Source organism: Oncorhynchus gorbuscha, unplaced genomic scaffold (genome assembly GCF_021184085.1).
Source record: "Oncorhynchus gorbuscha isolate QuinsamMale2020 ecotype Even-year unplaced genomic scaffold, OgorEven_v1.0 Un_scaffold_1670, whole genome shotgun sequence".
In the NCBI taxonomy this organism is placed as follows: domain Eukaryota; kingdom Metazoa; phylum Chordata; class Actinopteri; order Salmoniformes; family Salmonidae; genus Oncorhynchus; species Oncorhynchus gorbuscha.
The window spans coordinates 17484-39990 of NW_025746384.1; the positions used below are offsets into that span (position 1 = coordinate 17484).

The 22507-nt window shown below is 42.9% G+C and overlaps 1 protein-coding gene across 1 annotated transcript; it reads left to right on the forward strand.

Moving 5' to 3' along the window:
- Positions 1–10791: 10791 nt before the first annotated feature.
- Positions 10792–22473, forward strand: LOC124023657 (gastrula zinc finger protein XlCGF26.1-like). Its single transcript, XM_046338013.1, has 4 exons — positions 10792–10845; positions 10997–11034; positions 11789–12027; positions 20647–22473. Exons 3-4 carry the CDS (start codon positions 11925–11927, stop codon positions 21765–21767), a joined length of 1224 nt encoding a protein of 407 aa, XP_046193969.1. The 5' UTR covers positions 10792–10845; positions 10997–11034; positions 11789–11924; the 3' UTR covers positions 21768–22473.
- Positions 22474–22507: the final 34 nt, after the last annotated feature.

The following is a 22507-nucleotide window of genomic DNA, read 5'->3' on the forward strand; positions in this document are numbered from 1 at the left end:
GGAGTCTGTTTGATTGAGTGTGTGGACAGGTGTCTTTTATACATGTAACGAGTTCAAACAGGTGCAGTTAATACAGGTAATGAGTGGAGAACAGGAGAGCTTCTTAAAGAAACTAACAGGTCTGTGAGAGCTGGAATTCTTACTCGTTGGTAGGTGATCAAATACTTATGTCATGCAATAAAATGCAAATTAATTACTTAAAAATCATACAATGTGATTTTCTGGATTTTTGTTTTAGATTCCGTCTCTCACAGTTGAAGTGTACCTATGATAAAAAAAATACAGATCTCTACATGCTTAAGTAGGAAACACTGCTGATTTTGCAGGTTATCAAATACTTGTTCTCCCCACTGTATGTCTGTTACGTTTTTGGTGGGTCAATTAAGGAAGACATCCTCTTCTGGAAACCAGAACAACAGGATATCTTTAAAAAAGTACTGGACAGTTTTGTGACATCAAATGGACTTAGGTGGTCAAGATGTGTTGGTATCTGTACTGATGGCGCGAAAGCCATGACAGGGAGACATGGTGGAGTGGTAACGTGCGTGCAACCTGTTGCTCCCGACACTACTACAGTGAAAATTGGGACCTTTGGTTAACATGAACAACACATGTGGGAAAAAGATGTACATATAGGGAGGAACATAATACTGTACCACAAGAGAAAGATACAGTTAGAGTGTATTTGCCATTCTGGTAAAATGCATTGTCTATTGTATAGGACAGGAGGTCAAAGCACAGGCCTATAGAATAGAGGAATGTATAGTATTTTTAGTACAGAGGAGACACATAGTCTGCTGATCCTAGATATGAACACACAAACAAAGGAACGCATTAAGCTAAGTGCAGGGACAAAGCAAGCCTATAGAATAGAGGAATGTATCTTATTTTTAGGACAAAGCAAGGGTCTTGCCACCATTATAATCTGACGAAAAGCAGATATGGGCGTTATTGGGCGTGAACAAGCAGGAAGCCTGAACTAGAAAGATAATGGTGGCAGAAGAATTAGGGGAAGTATGTTTATCTGCATATGGGTTGGACCCATATGCTATATGTGTATAAATACAGGAGCCGGGGCTCTGGGAAGCGGTGTGTGTTCTGCGGACCACTCCGGCTTGTTATACTTTGTATTAAAAGCCTATTTGATTTCACAAGTTATTGCAAGTGTCATATTTGAACCGATTTTCCACGACACACACAGGTCTTTTCATCATTGTATGATTTTTTTTGTGTGCAAATGAACTCAAGCTTACTGAAAATGTTGAATGTGATCTAGCGAAGCACCTGAATTAGTTTGGTGTGCAAATACGCAGGTACTTTCCTGAAACGGATGACACAAACTAGATTCGTTATCCCTTTCATGCCCTGCCTCCAGTCCACTTACCGATATCTGAACAAGAGAGCCTCATCAAAATTGCAACATGCGGTTCTGTGAAAATGTAATTTAATCAGAAGCTAATGCCAGATTTCTGGATTGGGCTGTGCTCAGAGGAGCCTGCCTTGGCAAATCACGCTGTTAAGACACTGATGCCCTTTGGAACCACGTACCTATGTGAGAGTGGATTCTCGGCCCTCGCTAGCATAAAAACTAAATACAGGCACAGACTGTGTGTGGAAAAGGATTTAAGACAGACTCTCTCCAATAAAACCCAACATTGCAGAGTTATGTGAATCCTTTCAAGCAAACCCTTCTCATTATCCTGTGGTGAGTTATTCACAATTTTCAATGAGCAAGTAAGGTTTTATATGTAAAATTGCTAAATAAAGAGCCAAATTGATTATTATTATTATTTGTGCCCTAGTCCTATAAGAGCTTTTTGTCACAACCAGGCTTGTGTAAAGTGACAAACTCACACTCATTCTTACGTTTAATAAATGTATTGTATAGTGTGTGTGTGTGTGGTGTGTGTGTGTGACAGGCTAACAATATTTGAGAGCACGCTGACCCTGTTGCTAGAGGGTATGCAGCTGGAGGTTGAATGTTTGAAGGGTTACGGGACTATAAACATTTTGGGAACCGCTGTTCTAGATAATCCCAGTTTCTGCTGTGTCATGCTGATGGGAAGACTAGGCTATGGAGAAGACCATGAGTACATGCATCCATGCCATGTGTCATCATTGTAGGCTGGCAGTGATGCTGTGTGGGGTGTTTTCAGGGCACACATTGGGAGCCTTGATAATTGTGGAGCAATGTATTAATACCACAGGATGTCTAAACATAATTTCCAATCAGGTCCATCCCTTTATGGCAGCAATGTATCCAGCTGCAAATTAATGTTTTCTGCAGGATTATGCCACATGCCACAAGGCTAGTCCAGGAATGGTTCCATGGGCCTGCCGAGTCACCAGATCTCAATCCAATTGTGCATCTGTGGGAGGAGATGGAACGAGCTATTCAGAGTAGATATCCACTCCCAGCCAACCCGACACAACTGTGGAAAGCATTGGAGTCATCATGGCCCAGCATCCCTGTGGGTTTCTTTCCACACCATGTGGAGTCCATGGCCTGACGAATTGAGGCTGTTCTGAGGACAAAGGGGATTGCAACTCAATATTAGGATGGTGTTCCTAATATTTTGTATACTCAGTGCTAAATAATTATTCAGACCCCTGGACTTTTACCACATTTTGTTACAAAATTCCTCAATCTACACACAAAGCCCATAATGACAAATTGAAAACAGTTTGATTTTTTGGGGGCAAATAATAAATAAGTATTCATACCATTTACTATGGAGACTCAATTGTTCTCAGGTGCATGCTGTTTCCATGAAGTATCCTTGTGATGTTTCAACAACTTGATTGGATTCCACTTGGTAAATTCAATTCAAACAGGCACACACCAGTCTATATAAGGTCCCACAGTTGACAGTGCATGTCAGAGCATAGTGAAGCATGGTGGTGACAGCATCATGCTGTGGGTATGCTTTTCAACGGCAGGGACTGGGAGACTAGTCAGGATCGAGGGAAAAGTTGAACGGAGCAAAGTACAGAGAGCTCCTTGATGAAAACCTGCTCCACAGTTCTTAGAACCTCACACTGGTCCACTTTCCAACAGGACAATGACTCTAAGCACACAGCTAAGACAATGTTTGCAAAAAAAACTGTTTTTACATTGTAATTTTGGGGTGTTTTATGTAGATTGATGTCATGGGAATTTTACAATTCCTATATGTGTTCATTAACCAATTCAATTAAAATCACTGTTGGTTTCTAAGAATTTGTAAGATCCTTATTTTCATAGACTGGTCCCTGTCTATTTTATCAAAAATTAGCCAATAGCATTTATTCTCGGAGCGTGCTGTCCATAGAACCATGTATAACAGCTTATATAAACCTATGACGTCATGGGGTTTAAAATGTCTTTCCTCCTCTCGACCAAGACAAAGCAGGTTCAAAAGTTCATTCCAACCTAGCGCACACTCAAGACACACACTATATCTAGATTAGCTTCTGAAGTCTCACCATTATCTATCACTACTTAACAGACAGTTCCAGATAACGGAAAACCTGGAGAGGCTCTCGCTGTCTTATTTGATCGCCACAGTTATAGTTGAGTCGGTTCAAACATAGGTTAATGACCGTCTTTGCTTACTTAAGACACACACACACATTCCTTCCTACACAATGGTTATAATTTCCAATTACCCCTTATCCATGCTACATAATCTCTTTCTTAGGAACTAACATTATTAATCAGATATTGTAAAACAGGGTAGAGTTTAATTAGTTCTAGTTCTTTTTAAATGTAGATATTGTTTAGTCATTCTTCATAAAATGCCTAACAATTGAGGGAAAAACAAACAATTTAATACATTTTATAATAATGCTGTAATGTAACAAAAGGTGGAAAAAGTCGAGGGGGTTGAATACTTTTTGAATGCACTGTTAAAGATAACGATGATAAGATGATCAGTTTTCAGCATTAGTTTCGGTGGATTATTTTGATATTACCAAACACGATTTGTTTAATGATAAACAGGCTATGAATTGACTAGTGTTTATTAAATTGTCTTTGAATGCTAGATGCATTGTTTTAGTCATTGATTAATTTATTTTAATAACTGTTGAGGTTAATTGATATGTTTGTACATTAATTTGTTCTGGGCAACATCTTCTCTTGTGTATAGTTTTAAATGAAACAAACTGTTTTAAATGATATGGTGTCTATATATAAACCAAATTTGATCCCATTCACATTATCACAAACAAATGGCCCACACTGTGTATATATACAGTGCCTTGCGAAAGTATTCGGCCCCCCTGGAACTTTGCGACCTTTTGCCACATTTCAGGCTTCAAACATAAAGATATAAAACTGACCAGGGCTCCGGGCAGCCGAGCGGAAATGGAGGAAAACTCGCCTCCCTGCGGACCTGGCATCCTTTCACTCCCTCCTCTCTACATTTTCCTCCTCTGTCTCTGCTGCTAAAGCCACTTTCTACCACTCTAAATTCCAAGCATCTGCCTCTAACCCTAGGAAGCTCTTTGCCACCTTCTCCTCCATCCTGAATCCCCCCCCCCCTCCTCCCTCTCTGCAGATGACTTCGTCAACCATTTTGAAAAGGTCGACGACATCCGATCCTCGTTTGCTGTCAAATGACACCGCTGGTTCTGCTCACACTGCCCTACCCTGTGCTCTGACCTCTTTCTCCCCTCTCTCTCCAGATGAAATCTCGCGTCTTGTGACGGCCGGCCGCCCAACAACCTGCCCGCTTGACCCTATCCCCTCCTCTCTTCTCCAGACCATTTCCGGAGACCTTCTCCCTTACCTCACCTCGCTCATCAACTCATCCCTGACCGCTGGCTACGTCCCTTCCGTCTTCAAGAGAGCGAGAGTTGCACCCCTTCTGAAAAAACCTACACTCGATCCCTCCGATGTCAACAACTACAGACCAGTATCCCTTTCTTTTCTCTCCAAAACTCTTGAACGTGCCGTCCTTGGCCAGCTCTCCCGCTATCTCTCTCTGAATGACCTTCTTGATCCAAATCAGTCAGGTTTCAAGACTAGTCATTCAACTGAGACTGCTCTTCTCTGTATCACGGAGGCGCTCCGCACTGCTAAAGCTAACTCTCTCTCCTCTGCTCTCATCCTTCTAGACCTATCGGCTGCCTTCGATACTGTGAACCATCAGATCCTCCTCTCCACCCTCTCCGAGTTGGGCATCTCCGGCGCGGCCCGCGCGACCTGACAGGTCGCTAATACCAGGTGGCGTGGCGAGAATCTGTCTCCTCACCACGCGCTCTCACCACTGGTGTCCCCCAGGGCTCTGTTCTAGGCCCTCTCCTATTCTCGCTATACACCAAGTCACTTGGCTCTGTCATAACCTCACATGGTCTCTCCTATCATTGCTATGCAGACGACACACAATTAATCTTCTCCTTTCCCCCTTCTGATGACCAGGTGGCGAATCGCATCTCTGCATGTCTGGCAGACATATCAGTGTGGATGACGGATCACCACCTCAAGCTGAACCTCGGCAAGACGGAGCTGCTCTTCCTCCCGGGAAGGACTGCCCATTCCATGATCTCGCCATCACGGTTGACAACTCCATTGTGTCCTCCCAGAGCGCTAAGAACCTTGGCGTGATCCTGGACAACACCCTGTCGTTCTCAACTAACATCAAGGCGGTGGCCCGTTCCTGTAGGTTCATGCTCTACAACATCCGCAGAGTACGACCCTGCCTCACACAGGAAGCGGCGCAGGTCCTAATCCAGGCACTTGTCATCTCCCGTCTGGATTACTGCAACTCGCTGTTGGCTGGGCTCCCTGCCTGTGCCATTAAACCCCTACAACTCATCCAGAACGCCGCAGCCCGTCTGGTGTTCAACCTTCCCAAGTTCTCTCACGTCACCCCGCTCCTCCGCTCTCTCCACTGGCTTCCAGTTGAAGCTCGCATCCGCTACAAGACCATGGTGCTTGCCTACGGAGCTGTGAGGGGAACGGCACCTCAGTACCTCCAGGCTCTGATCAGGCCCTACACCCAAACAAGGGCACTGCGTTCATCCACCTCTGGCCTGCTCGCCTCCCTACCACTGAGGAAGTACAGTTCCCGCTCAGCCCAGTCAAAACTGTTCGCTGCTCTGGCCCCCCAATGGTGGAACAAACTCCCTCACGACGCCAGGACAGCGGAGTCAATCACCACCTTCCGGAGACACCTGAAACCCCACCTCTTTAAGGAATACCTAGGATAGGATAAGTAATCCTTCTCACCCCCCTTTTTAAGATTTAGATGCACTATTGTAAAGTGACTGTTCCACTGGATCTCATAAGGTGAATGCACCAATTTGTAAGTCGCTCTGGATAAGAGCGTCTGCTAAATGACGTAAATGTAAATGTCAACAGTCTTGTCATTTGCCTACGATTTGTTTCTTGGTCAAACGGACACAAGGCAGCGCCTTTCTTCCGGTCACTGACCGGATATTTTGGTTGAGATTTACCCGGACATTATTTCCAGACGTACGGCTATAGAATATACATCGCCTCGTGATCAATTAGATCGCTTATTAACATTTACTAATACCTAAAGTTGCATTACAAAAGTATTTCGAAGTGTTTTGTGAAAGTTTATCGTCGACTTTTTTAATTTAAATAAATGACGTTACGTTATAAAACGCTATTTTTTTCCTTGATCACACAGTCTTCATAGATCGATATCTAGGCTATATATGGACCGATTTTAATCGGAAAAAAGACCCAATAGTGATGTTTATGGGACATCTAGGAGTGCCAACAAAGAAGATGGTCAAAGGTAATGAATGTTTTATATTTTATTTGTGAGTTTTGTGTAGCGCCGACTATGCTAATTATTTTGTTTACGTCCCCTGCGGGTCTTTTGGGGTGTTAAATGCTATCAGATAATAGCTTCTCATGCTTTCGCCGAAAAGCATTTTAAAAATCTGACTTGTTGCCTGGATTCACAACGAGTGTAGCTTTAATTCAGTACCCTGCATGTGTATTTTAATGAACGTTTGAGTTTTAACGAGTGCTATTAGCGTTTAGCGTAGCGCATTTGCATTTCCAGATGTTTAGATGGGATGCCTGTGTGTCGGGTAGGAGCAAGAGGTTAACCTCAACAGGGGGACAAGGCAGGGTTGTGCGCTTTCGCCTATGCTCTTCGCCCTAATTATCGAACCGCTCGCTCAGACGATTAGATCTCATGCAGCAATACACGGCTATAATACTAAAGATACTCTAAATAAGATCTCCCTATACGCAGATGACATCCTTCTCTATGTAACAGAACCCCAGGCTAGTATCCCAGCTATTCTTGATGTGATCAATTTGTTTGGTACCTTCTCGGGATACAGAATAAATTGGAACAAGAGTGAATTAATGCCCATACGGTCGCAAAATACCTCCTGGCTAGAACATCTCCCATTTAAGTTATCTTCAGAAATATTTACCTACCTAGGAATTGTAGTTACCAAACAATACTTCTTACTATTTAAAGAGAATTTCCCCTCTCTGATACAAAAACTCAAAGCAAACATACTATTTTGGAGAACTCTCCCAATTTCTCTGCTCGGAAGAATTAATGCCATTAAAATGGTCTTCCTCCCACAACTGCTCTACCTATATCAGAACATCCCAGTATTCATACCTAAATCCTTTCATAAACAACTGGACTCAATTATCAATCCTTTCATCTGGGATTATAAAACACACAGGATAGGTAAAAAACACCTCTGTAAATCCAAGCTGGAAGGAGGATTGTCTCTCCCAAATTTGATATTTTATTACTGGGCCGCGTTGTTACGTTTCTGTTGGATGACGTACTTCAGGCATCCAGCTGGCTTAGTATGGAGCGGGAGGAGTGTCACCCCTTCTCTATTGGCGCTGTGATTTTGTCGCCTGTCAATCTGGAGATGTCACTTTATTGTAACAATCCTATTTCACATAGCACAGTCCGAATCTGGAAGCAAATTAAAGTCCACTTTGAGCTTAGACCAATGTCATTCATGCTCCCTGTCGCCAGGAATCCCTCCTTTGCCCCTTCTAACCTTGATAACACCTTTTGAGCGATGGGGAGAGTTGGGGATAAGTACCATGGGGGATTTATACATAGAAGGGACCTTTGCTTCCTTTGAGTTGCTGAGGGAAATTTATAATCTTCCCAGAAGTAATTTTTTCAGATACCTACAAATTAGAGACTATGTTAGAAAACACCTCCCAACATTTGAGAATGCTAAACCTTCCATGTTTGACGGATGCATAAAAATATGCCTCACCTCAGATAAACTGATATCGCGTCTATATGATGCTTTTCAATCTGTTAGCACACCTTCTACAGATGCCATCAAGGCAAAATGGGAGGAAGAACTAGGGACTGACATCTCGGTGGCAGACTGGGAAGAGAGCTTGAAGTATATCCACACATGCTCCATTAATTCCAGACATCGTCTCATACAATTCAAGATTACACTATTCCAAAACTAAACTGCATAGGATATTTCCTTACACATCCCCTACTTGTGATAAATGTCAGGCTACGCAGGGTACACTACTCCACTGCTTTGCCCTATGCTCTAGCTTGCATGGTTATTGGTGTGGAATTTTTGGGAAGTTTTGGAGACTTAAATAGATCCAGACCCGTTTCTGATAATCCTGGGAGTATCTGAGTCCCTAAACAGATTAACCAACCCCCAAAAACAACTAATCTCATACGGTCTCATCTTGGCAAAAAAACTAATCTTGTTGTTTTGGAAAAGGAGGGAAGCGCCCTCTACCAAATGATGGCTCAGTGAATTGGCAAACACTGTACACTTAGAAAGAATTAGATATATTCTGAACAATAAATTATCAACATTTGATCAAATCTGGCAGCCTTTCCTCTCCTACTTGGACGAGTCGACACTGTGAATTTGTACTTAACGCACTCTCAATTGTAATATTTTAATCTACCTTTGGGCAGCATGTGCTGGCCCTGCCACCCGAGCAGTTGGGAGGTTTTTTTGGGGGCATCTTCCCTCTTTCTTTCTACGTGTCCTTGTTTTGTATGTCGTGTTTTGTATTATTTGTTCTGCACCCAGAACTCTGGGTCTTGTTGTTCCTGTATGCTCTTTTATGTTTAGATAAGAATTGTATACCTGTCTTGTATACCTATACACCATTCTTGTGTGTGTTTAATAAAAATATTTGAAATAAAAAAAGATACCAATGTATACATGAAGGAGAGAAGCTTCATCAGTATCCTCTGTGAGACGTCTCACGATGGAGCCTGATGCTTGACTGGGTGGTACTGCTTCCCTCTGCAGTTTTCTGTGGGAATGAGCTGGTAGACACATCATGAAGGACACCTGTTATTTCCATGATGTAGACTGACCAGGTGAACTCAGGTGAAAGCTCTGTTCCTCAATGATGTAGTTTTTGTGTATTTATTATGGATCCTCATTAGCTTCCAGCAAAAAAACAAAGTGCGGTTGCAGTGAGCTGAGGAATGAAAACACTGGTCCTGCTGTGTCATGCTGATGGGAGGACTAGGGTATGGAGGAAACCACGAGTACAAGAATCCCTGCTGTGTGTCAACATTGCAGGCTGGTGGTGATGGTGTGGAGTGTGTTTTCATGCCACACTCTGGGCCCCTTGATAAAAGTGGAGCAACTTGGAATACCACAGGATATCTAAACATCATTGCCAATCAGGTGCATCCACCTCAGCCACCTCTGGCCTGCTCGCCTCCCTACCACTGAGGAAGTACAGGTCCCGCTCAGCCCAGTCAAAACTGTTCGCTGCTCTGGCCCCCCAATGGTGGAACAAACTCCCTCACGACGCCAGGACAGTGGAGTCGATCACCACCTTCCGGAGACACCTGAAACACCACCTCTTCAAAGGAATACCTAGGATAGGATAAAGTAATCCTTCTACCCCCCCCCCCTTAAAAGATTTAGATGCACTATTGTAAAGTGGCTGTTCCACTGGATGTCATAAGGTGAATGCACCAATTTGTAAGTCGCTCTGGATAAGAGCGTCTGCTAAATGACTTAAATGTAATGTAAATGTAAATTCCCATTTAACCTGTAGATGTTGGCTTTTTTCAATGCAGGATTCTACATGCAGGAGTTAGTCGGTAGCGTGGTGTGTCTGGTTTTGGGGAGGGAAATATGGCGAAGCCGAAGTGCTGTTCGAGTCTGGTGGCTCCAAGTTGAGTAAAACTGGTAAGAATGAATTGAATGGAAGACGGAGACGACGAAAAATGGATCGAACAGGCCACAAGTTGTAAATGAACATCGCTTTCTTATGGAGCGCGATTCATCAACAATTATGTATTGTTGGGAGATCATTTGAGGTCAGGAAGATGGTAAAGGAGGCATTAGGAAAGGTAGAGTCAGAGTGACCAGTAGTGGTTTTGATTTCATGCGTCTCAGAAGGGCAGAAGGAGAGAGCATTGTTTTTTGGAGCAGGGCACCGATAAAATGTGTTATATCTGGAGTTTCGTTGGAAGAGTGAAGAGTGTCTGCCTACTCATGTGATGCTGCGATATGTAAGATACGCAGTGAGAGCGATTGTGAATAAACCACTGCAGTTATGAAATTGATAAAATAATGGCCATGTTTCAAGTGTGTACCGACGGAATATTTTTGTTATTTATTAGGATCCCCATTAACCACTGCAAAATTATCAAAATGGTTCACTTCTCTCATTGACTTCTCAAACCCAGGCTTGGTCCGCATCACAAGCGTTCTCTGAAGTCTCGCGTTGTTTGCGTCTCTGGGTTTAGAAACTGGGGGTTGGGAAACAGTAAGTTCCACGCAGGCGCACATCATTCTTCACAATAAAGGACACGCCAGAATTCTGCAGTCGAGACCACAACTTTTGTGTACGTTTCAAATGTATTACTACTGGTATGTAATAGCACGTTATAATATCTAAAGAACATGTAATAACATGCTAGGTAACAAATACGTCAAGTTATTATGAAGTTTTGTAGAGAAAAAAATGTGCCAAACCGCGTGAGTGAACGTGATCACTTTTTATTTTTTACAATTGACATAGATACTCTGGGTTTGTCTGAGTGGATGTATCTCGTCAAGGTAATCTCATTAAGGATCAAATAATTTGAGATTTATGTGTTCTTTTAACATGACGTTTTTGGTTTTGTGTAACGTTAAAATTCACGAGCTGGTAAAATGGCGGTTCCCCCTCGGTCTGCATCAACGGACTACAGTGCAGGCAGTGAGGGTGCAGCAGAGAGACAATTTTACGGTTCCACTACTGTTTTGGAGCTAATTTGTAATGATTATCAGTTTTCTACATGTGTACTAATATTCAGACACATTAAGTTATCTTTATCTATAAATGTTACTATGGTGTGAACGGAAATACTTTTTGATTGGAATAATACAGTGACAATGTTATTCAGGAAAATAGTACATCGTGCTGCCTACAACATACTGCATGCAACCTTGTACTACATTTTTTTGAGTCATTTATGGGAATTCGGGAAATCTACTATAGATTAAGTGCGTTTAGAGTTGTGTAGCCTAATTTAAAGTGTATACTTTGCCTAATGTGAATGAATTCGTGTTTTGTTCTCAATGCTTAGTTACCAGATCTATTGAAATGAGATCAGTGCTTGACTTGGACAGGAACTCACTGGAGCTGAGTACCATCACCTCAAATGTCTACTGTTTGATCTCATGTTCCTCTTATAGAATATTAGTTCAACAGTATTGTGGAGCTCCTGCACCTAAATATAAACCATATTTTTAGAGAATTAAGAATGTGCCAGAACTGTCAAGACTAACTTTTGTATCTGTTTCTCTCTATTACTACTGGCTGACTCAGATTAAGCCTGAGGCCTGTAACATCAACAGTGAGGACAAACCCAGGCCTCCTCTCTCCTTCCACACTGACTCCAAACCTACAGTCACTGGGTCCTGATTGTGACAGTGGAGCCCAGTTTGCACTGCAGGATCCAGAGATGGCATCAGTGAAGCTGGAAGACTGCAGTCAAACACTGGAGCTGAATGTCAACATTAAAGATGAAGAAGAGGAGGAGAAGATTGGGAAACCTGTTTCTCATGGTAAGAGAAGGTTCTATCTAAGTTTGTTTCATTCCAACTTCCCACTGTGTATGAAAAGTTGCAGTAGAACTGTTTCATGATGAACTGTTTCAATGAGAAGGTAGATGTTATTTCATGCTACTGAGACTTGCATGGTTTGACACCAGTATTGCCAGTATTTGTTTTATTCACTGGGCTGTCTGGAGTGATCAGAGAGTAGACTAAAGAAGTGAAATAGACAAACTGCCAGTGTTTTAAAGTTATATGAAATTAGTCTGTAGTTTCTAACTCTTGTGATAGTGAGTGGAGGATTTATGAGATGAGATTTATGAGATACTTTTAGATTAGTTTTATTCCCTTTTGTATTGCACAGCCTGCTCAAATGAATACATACAGTATCAGCCTACTGATATGAATACATACACTACCCACCTACTGATATGAATACATACACTACCCGCCTACTGATATGAATACATACAGTACCCGCCTACTGATATGAATACATACACTACCCGCCTACTGATATGAATACATACAGTACCAGCCTACTGATATGAATACATACAGTACCAGCCTACTGATATGAATACATACAGTACCAGCCTACTGATATGAATACATACAGTACCAGCCTACTGATATGAATACATACAGTACCAACCTGCTGATATGAATACATACAGTACCCGCCTACTGATATGAATACATACAGTACCAGCCTACTGATATGAATACATACAGTACCAGACTATACAGTGCATTCAGAAAGTATTCAGGCACCTTGACCTTTTCCACATCTTGTTACGTTACAGCCTTATTTAAAATGGGTTAAATAAGAAACGTTCCTCATCAATCTACACACAATACCCCATAATGACAAAGCAAACACAGGTTTTTAGAAATGTTTTCACATTTATAAAACATTAAAAACAGATACCTTATTTACATAAGTATTCAGACCCTTGGCTATGAGACTCGACATTGAGCTCGGGTGGATCTTGTTTCCATTGATCATCCTTGAGATGTTTCTACAACTTGATTGTTGTCAACCTGTGGTAAATTCAGTTGATTGGACATGATTTGGAAAGGCGCACACACCTGGCTATATAAGGTCCCACATTTGACAGTGCATGTCAGAGCAAAAACCAAGCCATGAGGTCGAAGGAATTGTCCGTAGAGCCCCATGAAAAGAAATATTCTCAAGCTGGTAAAATGGCGGCGCCTCTCGTTCTGCGTCAAACTAACTTCATCTGCAGAGGGAGACAATTTCACAGTTGCACTGCTGTGTTGTGTTTTTGAAGTAAAACCGTGAATCCAATTTGTAAGTCGCTCTGGATAAGAGCGTCTGCTAAATGACTTAAATGTAATGTAAATGTAATACAAGGTTATTAAGGAAATAGCACATAGTGCTGCCTAAAACAAACCGTAACCTTGTACTAAACGGTTTTTGAGTAATTTATGCATTTTTCTACTACAGGTTAAGTTTCAGCTCAAATGTATTATGAAGCTCCTGCACCTAAATATAAACGGTACCGGCACCCAAAATGAGTATCGGCAACTATTTCAGTCCAAGTCGAGCACTGAATTAGATAATTGAACAAGAACAAATGTAACATATTTAATAAAGAATAAAGAAGGTGCCAGAACGGTCAAGAAAATATCTTTTGTGTCTTTCTCTTCTACTACTTGCCGACTCAGGTATGACGCCGGTAACATCAACAGTGACGACAAACCCAGCCTGCCTCTCTCCTTCCACACGGACTCCAAACCTACAGTCACTGGGTCCTGATTGTGACAGTGGAGCCCAGTTTGCACTGCAGGATCCAGAGATGGCATCAGTGAAGCTGGAAGACTGCAGTCAAACACTGGAGCTGAATGTCAACATTAAAGATGAAGAAGAGGAGGAGAAGGTTGGGGAATCTGTTTCTCATGGTAAGAGCAGGTTCTATCTATCTAAGTTTGTTGTTCATTCCAACTTCCCAATGTGTATGAAAAGTTGCAGTAGAACTGTTTCATGATGAACTGTTTCAATGAGAAGGTAGATGTTATTTCATGCTACTGACACTTGCATGGTTTGACATCAGTATTGTCAGCATTTGTTTTATTTACTGAGCTATCTGGAGTGATCAGAGAGGAGACTAAAGAAGTGAAGTAGACAAACTGCCAGTTTTAAAGTTCTATGAAGTCTGTAGTTTCTAACCCTTGTGATAGTGAGTGGAGGATGATATAGGTCATACTTTTCAAGACTTATGAGATACTTATCTAGTTTTTTATTCTCCTGTTGTATTGCACAGCCTACTAAAATGAATACGTACTGGTAGCCTAGTGGTTAGAACGTTGGGCCAGTAACCGAAAGGTTGCTGGATCGAATCCTTGAGCTGACAAGTTAAAAAATATGTCATTCTGCCCCTGAACACGGCAGTTAACACACTGAACCCCGGGCGCTAGAGACACGGGTGTCCATTATGGCAGCTCCCCGCACCTCTCTGATTCAGAGGTTGGGTTAAATGTGGAAGACACACTTCAGTTGAATACATTCAGTTGTACAACTGACTAGGTATCCCCTCTCCCATTCAGAAAGAATTTAGACCCCTTGACTTTTCCCACGTTTTGTTTTTGTTACAGCCTCATTTTAATATGGATTAAATAAAATAATCCTCATCAATCTACACACAATATCCCATAATAACCAAGCAAACACCGGTTTTGGAAATGTTTTCACATTTTCTAAAATAAAAAAATAAAAAACAGTAATACCTTATTTATGTAAGTATTCAAATCCTTTGCGATGAGACTTAACATTGAGCTCAGGTGCATCCTGTTTCCATTGATCATCCTTGAGATATTTCTTCAACTTGATTGTTGTCCACCTGTGGTAAATTCAATTGATTGGACATGATTTGTGAAGGTACACACCTGTCTATGTAAGGTCCCACAGTTTACAGTGCATGTCAGGGCAAAATCCAAGCCATGAGGTCAACGGATTTGTCCATAGATCTCCATGAAAGGGAATATTCTCAAGCTGGTTAAATGGCGGTGCCCAGTCGGTCTGCGTCAACGGACTTCAGTGCAGGCAGTGAGGGTGCAGCAGGAGAGACCATTTTTACGGTTGATATGGTCCTTGACTAGTCTCTCAAAGCACTTCATGATGACGGAAGTGATTGCTACGGGGCGATAGTCGTTTAGCTCAGTTACCTTAGCTTTCTTGGGAACCAGGACAATGGTGACCCTCTTGAAGCATGTGGCAACAGCAGACTGGGTTAAGGATGGATTGAATATGTCCGTAAACACACCAGCCAGCTGGTCTGCGCATGCCCTGAGGACGTGGCTGGGGATGCCGTCTGGGCCTGCAGCCTTGCGAGGGTTAACACGTTTAAATGTTTTACTCACATCGGCTGCAGTGAAGGAGTGTCAGCAGGTTTTGGTTGCGGGCCGTGTCAGTGGCACTGTATTGTCCTCAAAGCGGGCAAAAAAGTTATTTAGTCTGTCGGGGAGCAAGACATCCTGGTCCGTGACAGGGCTGGTTTTCTTTTTGTAATCCGTGATTGACTGTAGACCCTGCCATATACCTCTTGTGTCTGAGCCGTTGAATTGTGACTCTACTTTGTCTCTACACTGACGCTTAGCTTGTTTGATTGCCTTGCGGAGGGAATAGCTACACTGTTTGTATTCAGTCATGTTTCCGGTCACCTTGCCCTGGTTAAAAGCAGTGGTTTGTGCTTTCAGTGTCACGCGGATGCTGCCATCAATCCACGGTTTCTGGTTTGGGAATGTTTTAACCGTTGCTATGGGATCGTCAATGCACTTTCTAATATACTCGCTCACCGAATCAGCGTATTCGTCAATGTTGTTGTAGGAAGCAATGCGGAACATATCCCAGTCCACGTGATCGAAGCAGTCTTGAAGCGTGGAATCAGATTGGTCGGACCAGCGTTGAACAGACCTGAGCGCGGGAGCTTCTTGTTTTAGTTTCTGTCTGTAGGCAGGGAGCAACAAAATGGAGTCGTGGTCAGTTTTTCCTGAAAGGAGGGCAGGGGAGGGCCTTATATGCGTCGCGGAAGTTAGAATAGCAATGATCCAAGGTTTTACCAGCCCTGGTTGCGCAATCGATATGCTGATACAATTTAGAGAGTCTTGTTTTCAGATTAGCCTTGTTAAAAGTCCCCAGCTACAATGAATGCAGCCTCAGGATTTGTGGTTTCAAGTTTGCAAAGAGTCAAATAAAGTTTGTTCAGGGCCATCGATGTGTCTGCTTGGGGGGGAATATATACGGCTGTGATTATAATCGAATTCCCTTGGTAGATAATGTGGTCGACATTTGATTGTGAGGAATTCTCATTTCATTTTTTTATTTCACCTTTATTTAACCAGGTAGGCTAGTTGAGAACAAGTTCTCATTTACAACTGTGACCCGGCCAAGATAAAGCATAGCAGTGTGAACAGACAGCAACAGAGTTAATAACACAGTAGAAAAAAAGAGTCTATATACATTGTGTGCAAAAGGCATGAGGAGGGAGGCGAATAATTACAATTTTGCAGATTAACACTGGAGTGAAAAATGATCAGATGTTCATGTGCAGGTAGAGATACTGGTGTGCAAAAAAGTAAATAAATAAAAACAATATGGGGATGAGGTAGGTAAATTGGGTGGGCTATATACCGATGGACTATGAACAGCTGCAGCGATTAGTCAGGTGAACAGAAGGACTTGAGTTCCTGTATGTTGTTGTGATCACACCACGTCTCGTTAATCGTAAGGCATACGCCCCCGCCCCTCTTCTTACCAGAAAGATGTTTGTTTCTGTTGGCGCGATGCGTGAAGAAACCAGCTGGCTGCACCGACTCCGTTAGCGTGTCTCTATTGAGCCATGTTTCCGCGTAGCAAAAAACGTTACAGTCTCTGATGTCTCTCTGGAATGCTACCCTTGCTCGGATTTCATCAACCTTGTTGTCAAGGTACTAGGGAGTGGTGTGCGATGTACCCGTCTCCGGAGCCTGACCAGAATACCGCTTCGTTTGCCTCTTTTACGACGTCATTGTTTTGGGTCGCAGGCTGGGATCCATTCCGCAGTTGTCATATCGATCCCGTTAACTTTTTAGGGTTGTAATCCCGTTAAGGTATTATCACGTTTGGTAAAGGTTTGATGTTTTATTTTTGTGTGGAACCGAGTGATTGTGATCAACTATTTTACAAGTCACATAGCTAGAAGCTTTTGGTTTGTCTGAATAAATGTACATAATTTCCTCAATGTAGTTTTAATAAAGAATACAAGTATTTGAGCTTTCTGAGTTTGTTTAGCATGTTATTCATTTTGTGTCAAATTCACGAGCTGGTAAAATGGAGCTGTCCACTCTGTCTGCTCCAACAGATTTCAGTGCTGGTGCAGAGAGACCATTTCATGGTCACACTCCAGTTTTGAAGCTTAATGTAATGATCATCAGTTTTCTACATGTGTACTAATATTGAGACACCTTCAGTTGTTTCTATCTTTATCTATAAATGTTACTATGGTGTGAACAGAAAATACAATTGGTTTTTGATTAAAATAATACAGTGAAGACCAGGTTAACTAAACTTATACTAAATGTTTTTTTGCCATTTATGTGAATTGGGGAAATCTACTTTAGTTTAAGTGCACTTACTTTGTGTAGACTAATTTTAAAGTGTGTACTTTGTGTGATATGAATGTTTTGTTGTCAATGCTTAGCTACCTGATCCTGAAATGAGATCAGTGCTTGACTTGGACAGGAGCTCACTGGAGCAGAGAACCGGCACCTCAAATGTCTACTGTTTGAGCTCATGTTCCTGTCAAGGCTTTGGATAACTGGTGAAAAGGAGTCAGGCGCAGGAGAGTTGAGATGCGTGGACAAGGTATTTAATACACGAAAAAACACGGGTATAGAAACAATACAACGGTCCGTGAAATATACCAGTACCACGAATAAACTGGCATAGATACAAAGCCCGGCAACAAAATACCTCACAGTGATTTGGTTAATGCCTCAGTCAATACACCTCTATCCTTCTTCACGAAAATAAACTTGAGGAGGCAGGTGAAGTGGAGGGCCGAATGTATCTCTGCCCCAGAGATTCGGAAACATATGTTTCCATAGCCGCCGTCTCCTCTTGCGACAGGGGATACACGTGACTCCTGGGAAGTGCTGCGTCTACCAGGAGATTTATCGCACAATCCCCCCCCCCGCCGATGGGGTGGTAATTGAGTCAAATCGGTATATTCAGAGGGGATGCGCACGGTGGAGACCTGGTCTAGGCTTTCCACTGTAGTAGCACCGATGGAAACCCCTACTCACCTGGGTTGACACGAGAGTGTCCCGACAGACGTCCTCGCGCCTGCTGCCTCGACTCCCAGAGGAACCTCCCCAGCACCGACCGGCAGTGTGCCCTCTGCGACCACAGATGGTGCATGGAATGGCCCCGCCTCCGGTCGCCCTAAGTGCAGCACCTCCCAGCTCCATGGGCGGTGGTGCTGGGGGATGGAATTGACAGACCCCGATCTGGATGTCCGCGGGTAGCCAGCACGTTATCCAGCCGGATGGACAGGTCCACCAGCTGGTTGAATGTGAGAGTGGTGTCCCTGCAGTCCAACTCCCGACGGATGTCCTCGCGCAGACTCGATCAGGGCCCTGTCATTTCATCACAAACTCCTGTGCGCTCCTCGTCCCCTGCCTCAGGTGTACGAGACGTTCCCTCAGGCGGATGGTCAAAGACTGCCCGGAAGCGGTGGGTGAAATCCCGAAGTGGTCCAACAAGCTTCTTCTTCCCCCACATAAGGCGTTGGCCACTCCAGGTCCTTCCCCGAGAGGCAGGAGACGAGGGCGATACTTAGCCCGGCAACAAAATACCAGCCATCAGATACAGCCATCAACATAGAACTAACACGCACACATACATGTGGGAAACTGATAGAGGAAAATATGTTTGAAATGACTAATTATGTATACATTCCAATCAGAAACTGACTAGTCCAAATGCTATAATGTACTGTCCCTCTTGCTCCCTTTCACAATTGTATATAATGTAGTCAGGAAGTTAAGTAACAATGAAGGTCTGTTCTTTAAGTTCATTCAGTTGTACAAATCTCCAGGTGGTGGGAACGGGCCATCTCCAAAATGGTCGGGAATGTTGATTTATGCTGACTGGCCTTGACTTCGTGCTGATAACGCGGAGGCTTGAGAATTAGAGGGGCCCTCTGTTTGTGAAACTGAACGTTTGGAAAACGCTGACGTCATTTTCAGTTTATAACCTGTGGTAATGTGTGTGAGCATTTAGTACTCATCAAGAATAAATGCTGAACTTGTTTTTTAAGACTGGTCTCTTGCTAATTCATGCAAATGATAAACTTACAACTTATCATGAATTAGAAATGAGTGCGAATTTAATTGGTTTTGGCAATAAAACATAAAGGGATTAAGAATTCCTCTATCAGAAACAGAGGGTTAAATACTGAACATGTAATGGATCGGTGATGACTAGAAGACCGGTGACGTCGACAGCCGAGCGTCGCCCGAACAAGGAGAGGGATCGACTTCGGCGGAAGTCGTGGCAGTTCCTCTTATAGAATATTAGCTCAACAGTATTGTGGAGCTCCTGTGCCTAAATATAAACAGCACCAGCACCCATTTCAGTCCAAGTCAAGCACTGAATTAGATAATTGAACATATAATATATTTTTAGAGAATAAAGAAAGTGCCAGAACTGTCAAGACAATAACATTCGTTTCTGTTTCTCCTTGTTACTACAGGACTAGAATTAAGTCTGAGGCCAGTAACATCAACAGTAATGACAAACCCAGCCTGCCTCTCTCCTTCCACACTGAGTCCAAACCTACAGTCACTGGGTCCTGATTGTGACAGTGGAGCCCAGTTTGCACTGCAGGATCCAGAGATGGCATCAGTGAAGCTGGAAGACTGCAGTCAAACACTGGAGCTGAATGTCAACATTAAAGATGAAGAAGAGGAGGAGAAGGTTGGGGAATCTGTTTCTCATGGTAAGAGCAGGTTCTATCTATCTAAGTTTGTTGTTCATTCCAACTTCCCACTGTGTATGAAAAGTTGCAGTAGAACTGTTTCATGATGAACTGTTTCAATGAGAAGGTAGATGTTATTTCATGCTACTGAGATGTGCATGGTTTGACACCAGTATTTCCAGCATTTGTTTTATTAACTGAGCTATCTGGAGTTATCAGAGAGTAGACTAATGAAGTGAAATAGACCAACTGCCAGTGTTTTAAAGTTCTATGAAGTGAGTCTGTGTCGTTACTATCCCTTGTTATAGTGAGTAGAGGATGACAATCCCCTTTTTTTAGCTTTCATCTCTTACCCACTTTTAGAATAGTTTTATTCCCCTGTATTGTACAGGCTCCTGATATGAATACATATGTCACCCGGTACAGACAGAAGAGGACCGGCCACCCCTTTGGGCCTGGTTCCTCTCTGTTTCTTCCAAGGTTCCTGCTTTCTAGGGAGTTTTTCGTGGCTACTGTGCTTCTACATCTGCATTGCTTGCTCTTTGGGGATTTGGGGTTGGTTTCTTGTGTAAAAAGAGCTTCATAAAATACATTTGATTGACATGTATATCACATCAATTGACTGGTTGTTCTGATGTTGTTCACACAGGAGACCATGTTGAGACATTCTCTACATCCAGAGAGCATCAGCAGGAAGATCACAGAGCAAAGATGTCTCACCACTGCACACATTGTGAGGAGATTTTCCCATTTCTATCAAAGCTAAAAATACACCTAAAAACACACACAGGAGAGAAGCCTTACTCCTGCTCTGAATGTGGGGCGAGTTTCTCTCATCGGTACACCTTAAAGCGGCATGAACGTATACACACAAAAGAGAAGCCTTACTCCTGCTCTGACTGTGGAGCAAGTTTCTCTCAACTGGGCAACTTAAAAGACCATGAACGTATACACACAGGAGAGAAGCCTTACTCCTGCTCTGACTGTGGGGCAATTTTCTCTCGACTGTGCACCTTAAAAAACCATGAACGTATACACACAGGAGAGAAGCCTTACTCCTGCTCTGACTGTGGGGCAAGTTTCTCTCGACTGGGCACCTTAAAAAACCATGAACGTATACACACAGGAGAGAAGCCTTACTCCTGCTCTTACTGTGGAAAGAGTTTCTCTCAACAGGGCCACCTAAAAATACATGAGAGTTTACACACAGGAGAAAAACTTTACTCTTGCTCTGACTGTGTAAAATGCTTCAAAACGCCAACTGCGCTAAAAGTTCATCATGGAACACACAGAGCAGAGAAGCCTTTCTCCTGCTCTGACTGTGGAGCAAGTTTCTCTCAACTGGGCAACTTAAAAGACCATGAACGTATACACACAGGAGAGAAGCCTTACTCCTGCTCTGACTGTGGGGCAATTTTCTCTCGACTGGGCACCTTAAAACAACATGAACATATACACACAGGAAAGAAGCCTTACTGCTGCTCTTACTGTGGAAAGAGTTTCTCTCGACTGGGCACTTTACAAAAACATGAACGTATACACACGGGAGAGAAGCCTTACTCCTGCTCTTACTGTGGAAAGAGTTTCTCTCGACCATGCACCTTACAAAAACATGAACGTATACACACAGGAGAGAAGCCTTTCTCCTGCTCTGGCTGTGGAAAGAATTTCTCTCACCTGGGCACCTTAAAACAACATGAACGCATACACACAGGAGAGAAGCCTTCTGCCCTGACTGTGGAAAGAATTTCTCTCACCTGGGCACCTTAAAACAACATGAACGTATACACAAAGGAGAGAAGCCTTACTCCTGCTCTGACTTTGAAAAGAGTTTCTCTCAGGAGTAAGAGAAGCCTGACTCCTTTTCTGACTGTGGGGCAAGTTTCTCTCGTCCGGACAAAGGAGAGAAGCCTTATTTCCGCTCTCAATGTGGCAAGAGTTTTTCCCAATTGGGAAATGTAAAAACACACCAACGGATACACACTTCAGAGAAGCCTTATCACTGCACTGACTGTGGGAAGAGGTTCTACAGATTGGGTCATTTAAAAAGACACAAATGTATACATAAAGGACAGGCCTCATCAGTTCTCTCAGACCAGCTAAGATTAGACACTCCACTTAATTCTCATGTCATTAAATAATTGGCAACGTTGAATTTGATCAAATTCAAATGAAGAAAGTGTAGAACACTATTGTAATCCTATAGTTTCTCACTGTGAGAGAACAATGCAGAGGAAAGGGAGCATTATAGAATGTTAGTCTCTCTTTACTGATCAGTGTGCACCTTGTCAGTTTTGGTGTGAGAGAGAATAAAGTAGACGGCGCACGTCAAACATTTTATTTATGACCCTATGTCCGGATGACGTGTGCATTCCCATATTTGGGCATCCGGTAAGGACATCCTGGCGGGAAGTGATCACGTGGTTATGCCCATATATGTTCATCCTGTTCTCACGCCTTGGAGTGAGTGCGACAATATGTATATAATTCCTTTGAAGTTGTCATGATGA

Bases quoted from the DNA above. Each gene is read 5' to 3' on its own strand.
- LOC124023657 (XM_046338013.1), top strand. From the start codon at position 11,925: ATGGCATCAGTGAAGCTGGAAGACTGCAGTCAAACACTGGAGCTGAAT. The intron at 12,028-20,646 runs GTAAGAGAAGGT...TTGTTCACACAG, and splicing joins TGGGAAACCTGTTTCTCATG to GAGACCATGTTGAGACATTC.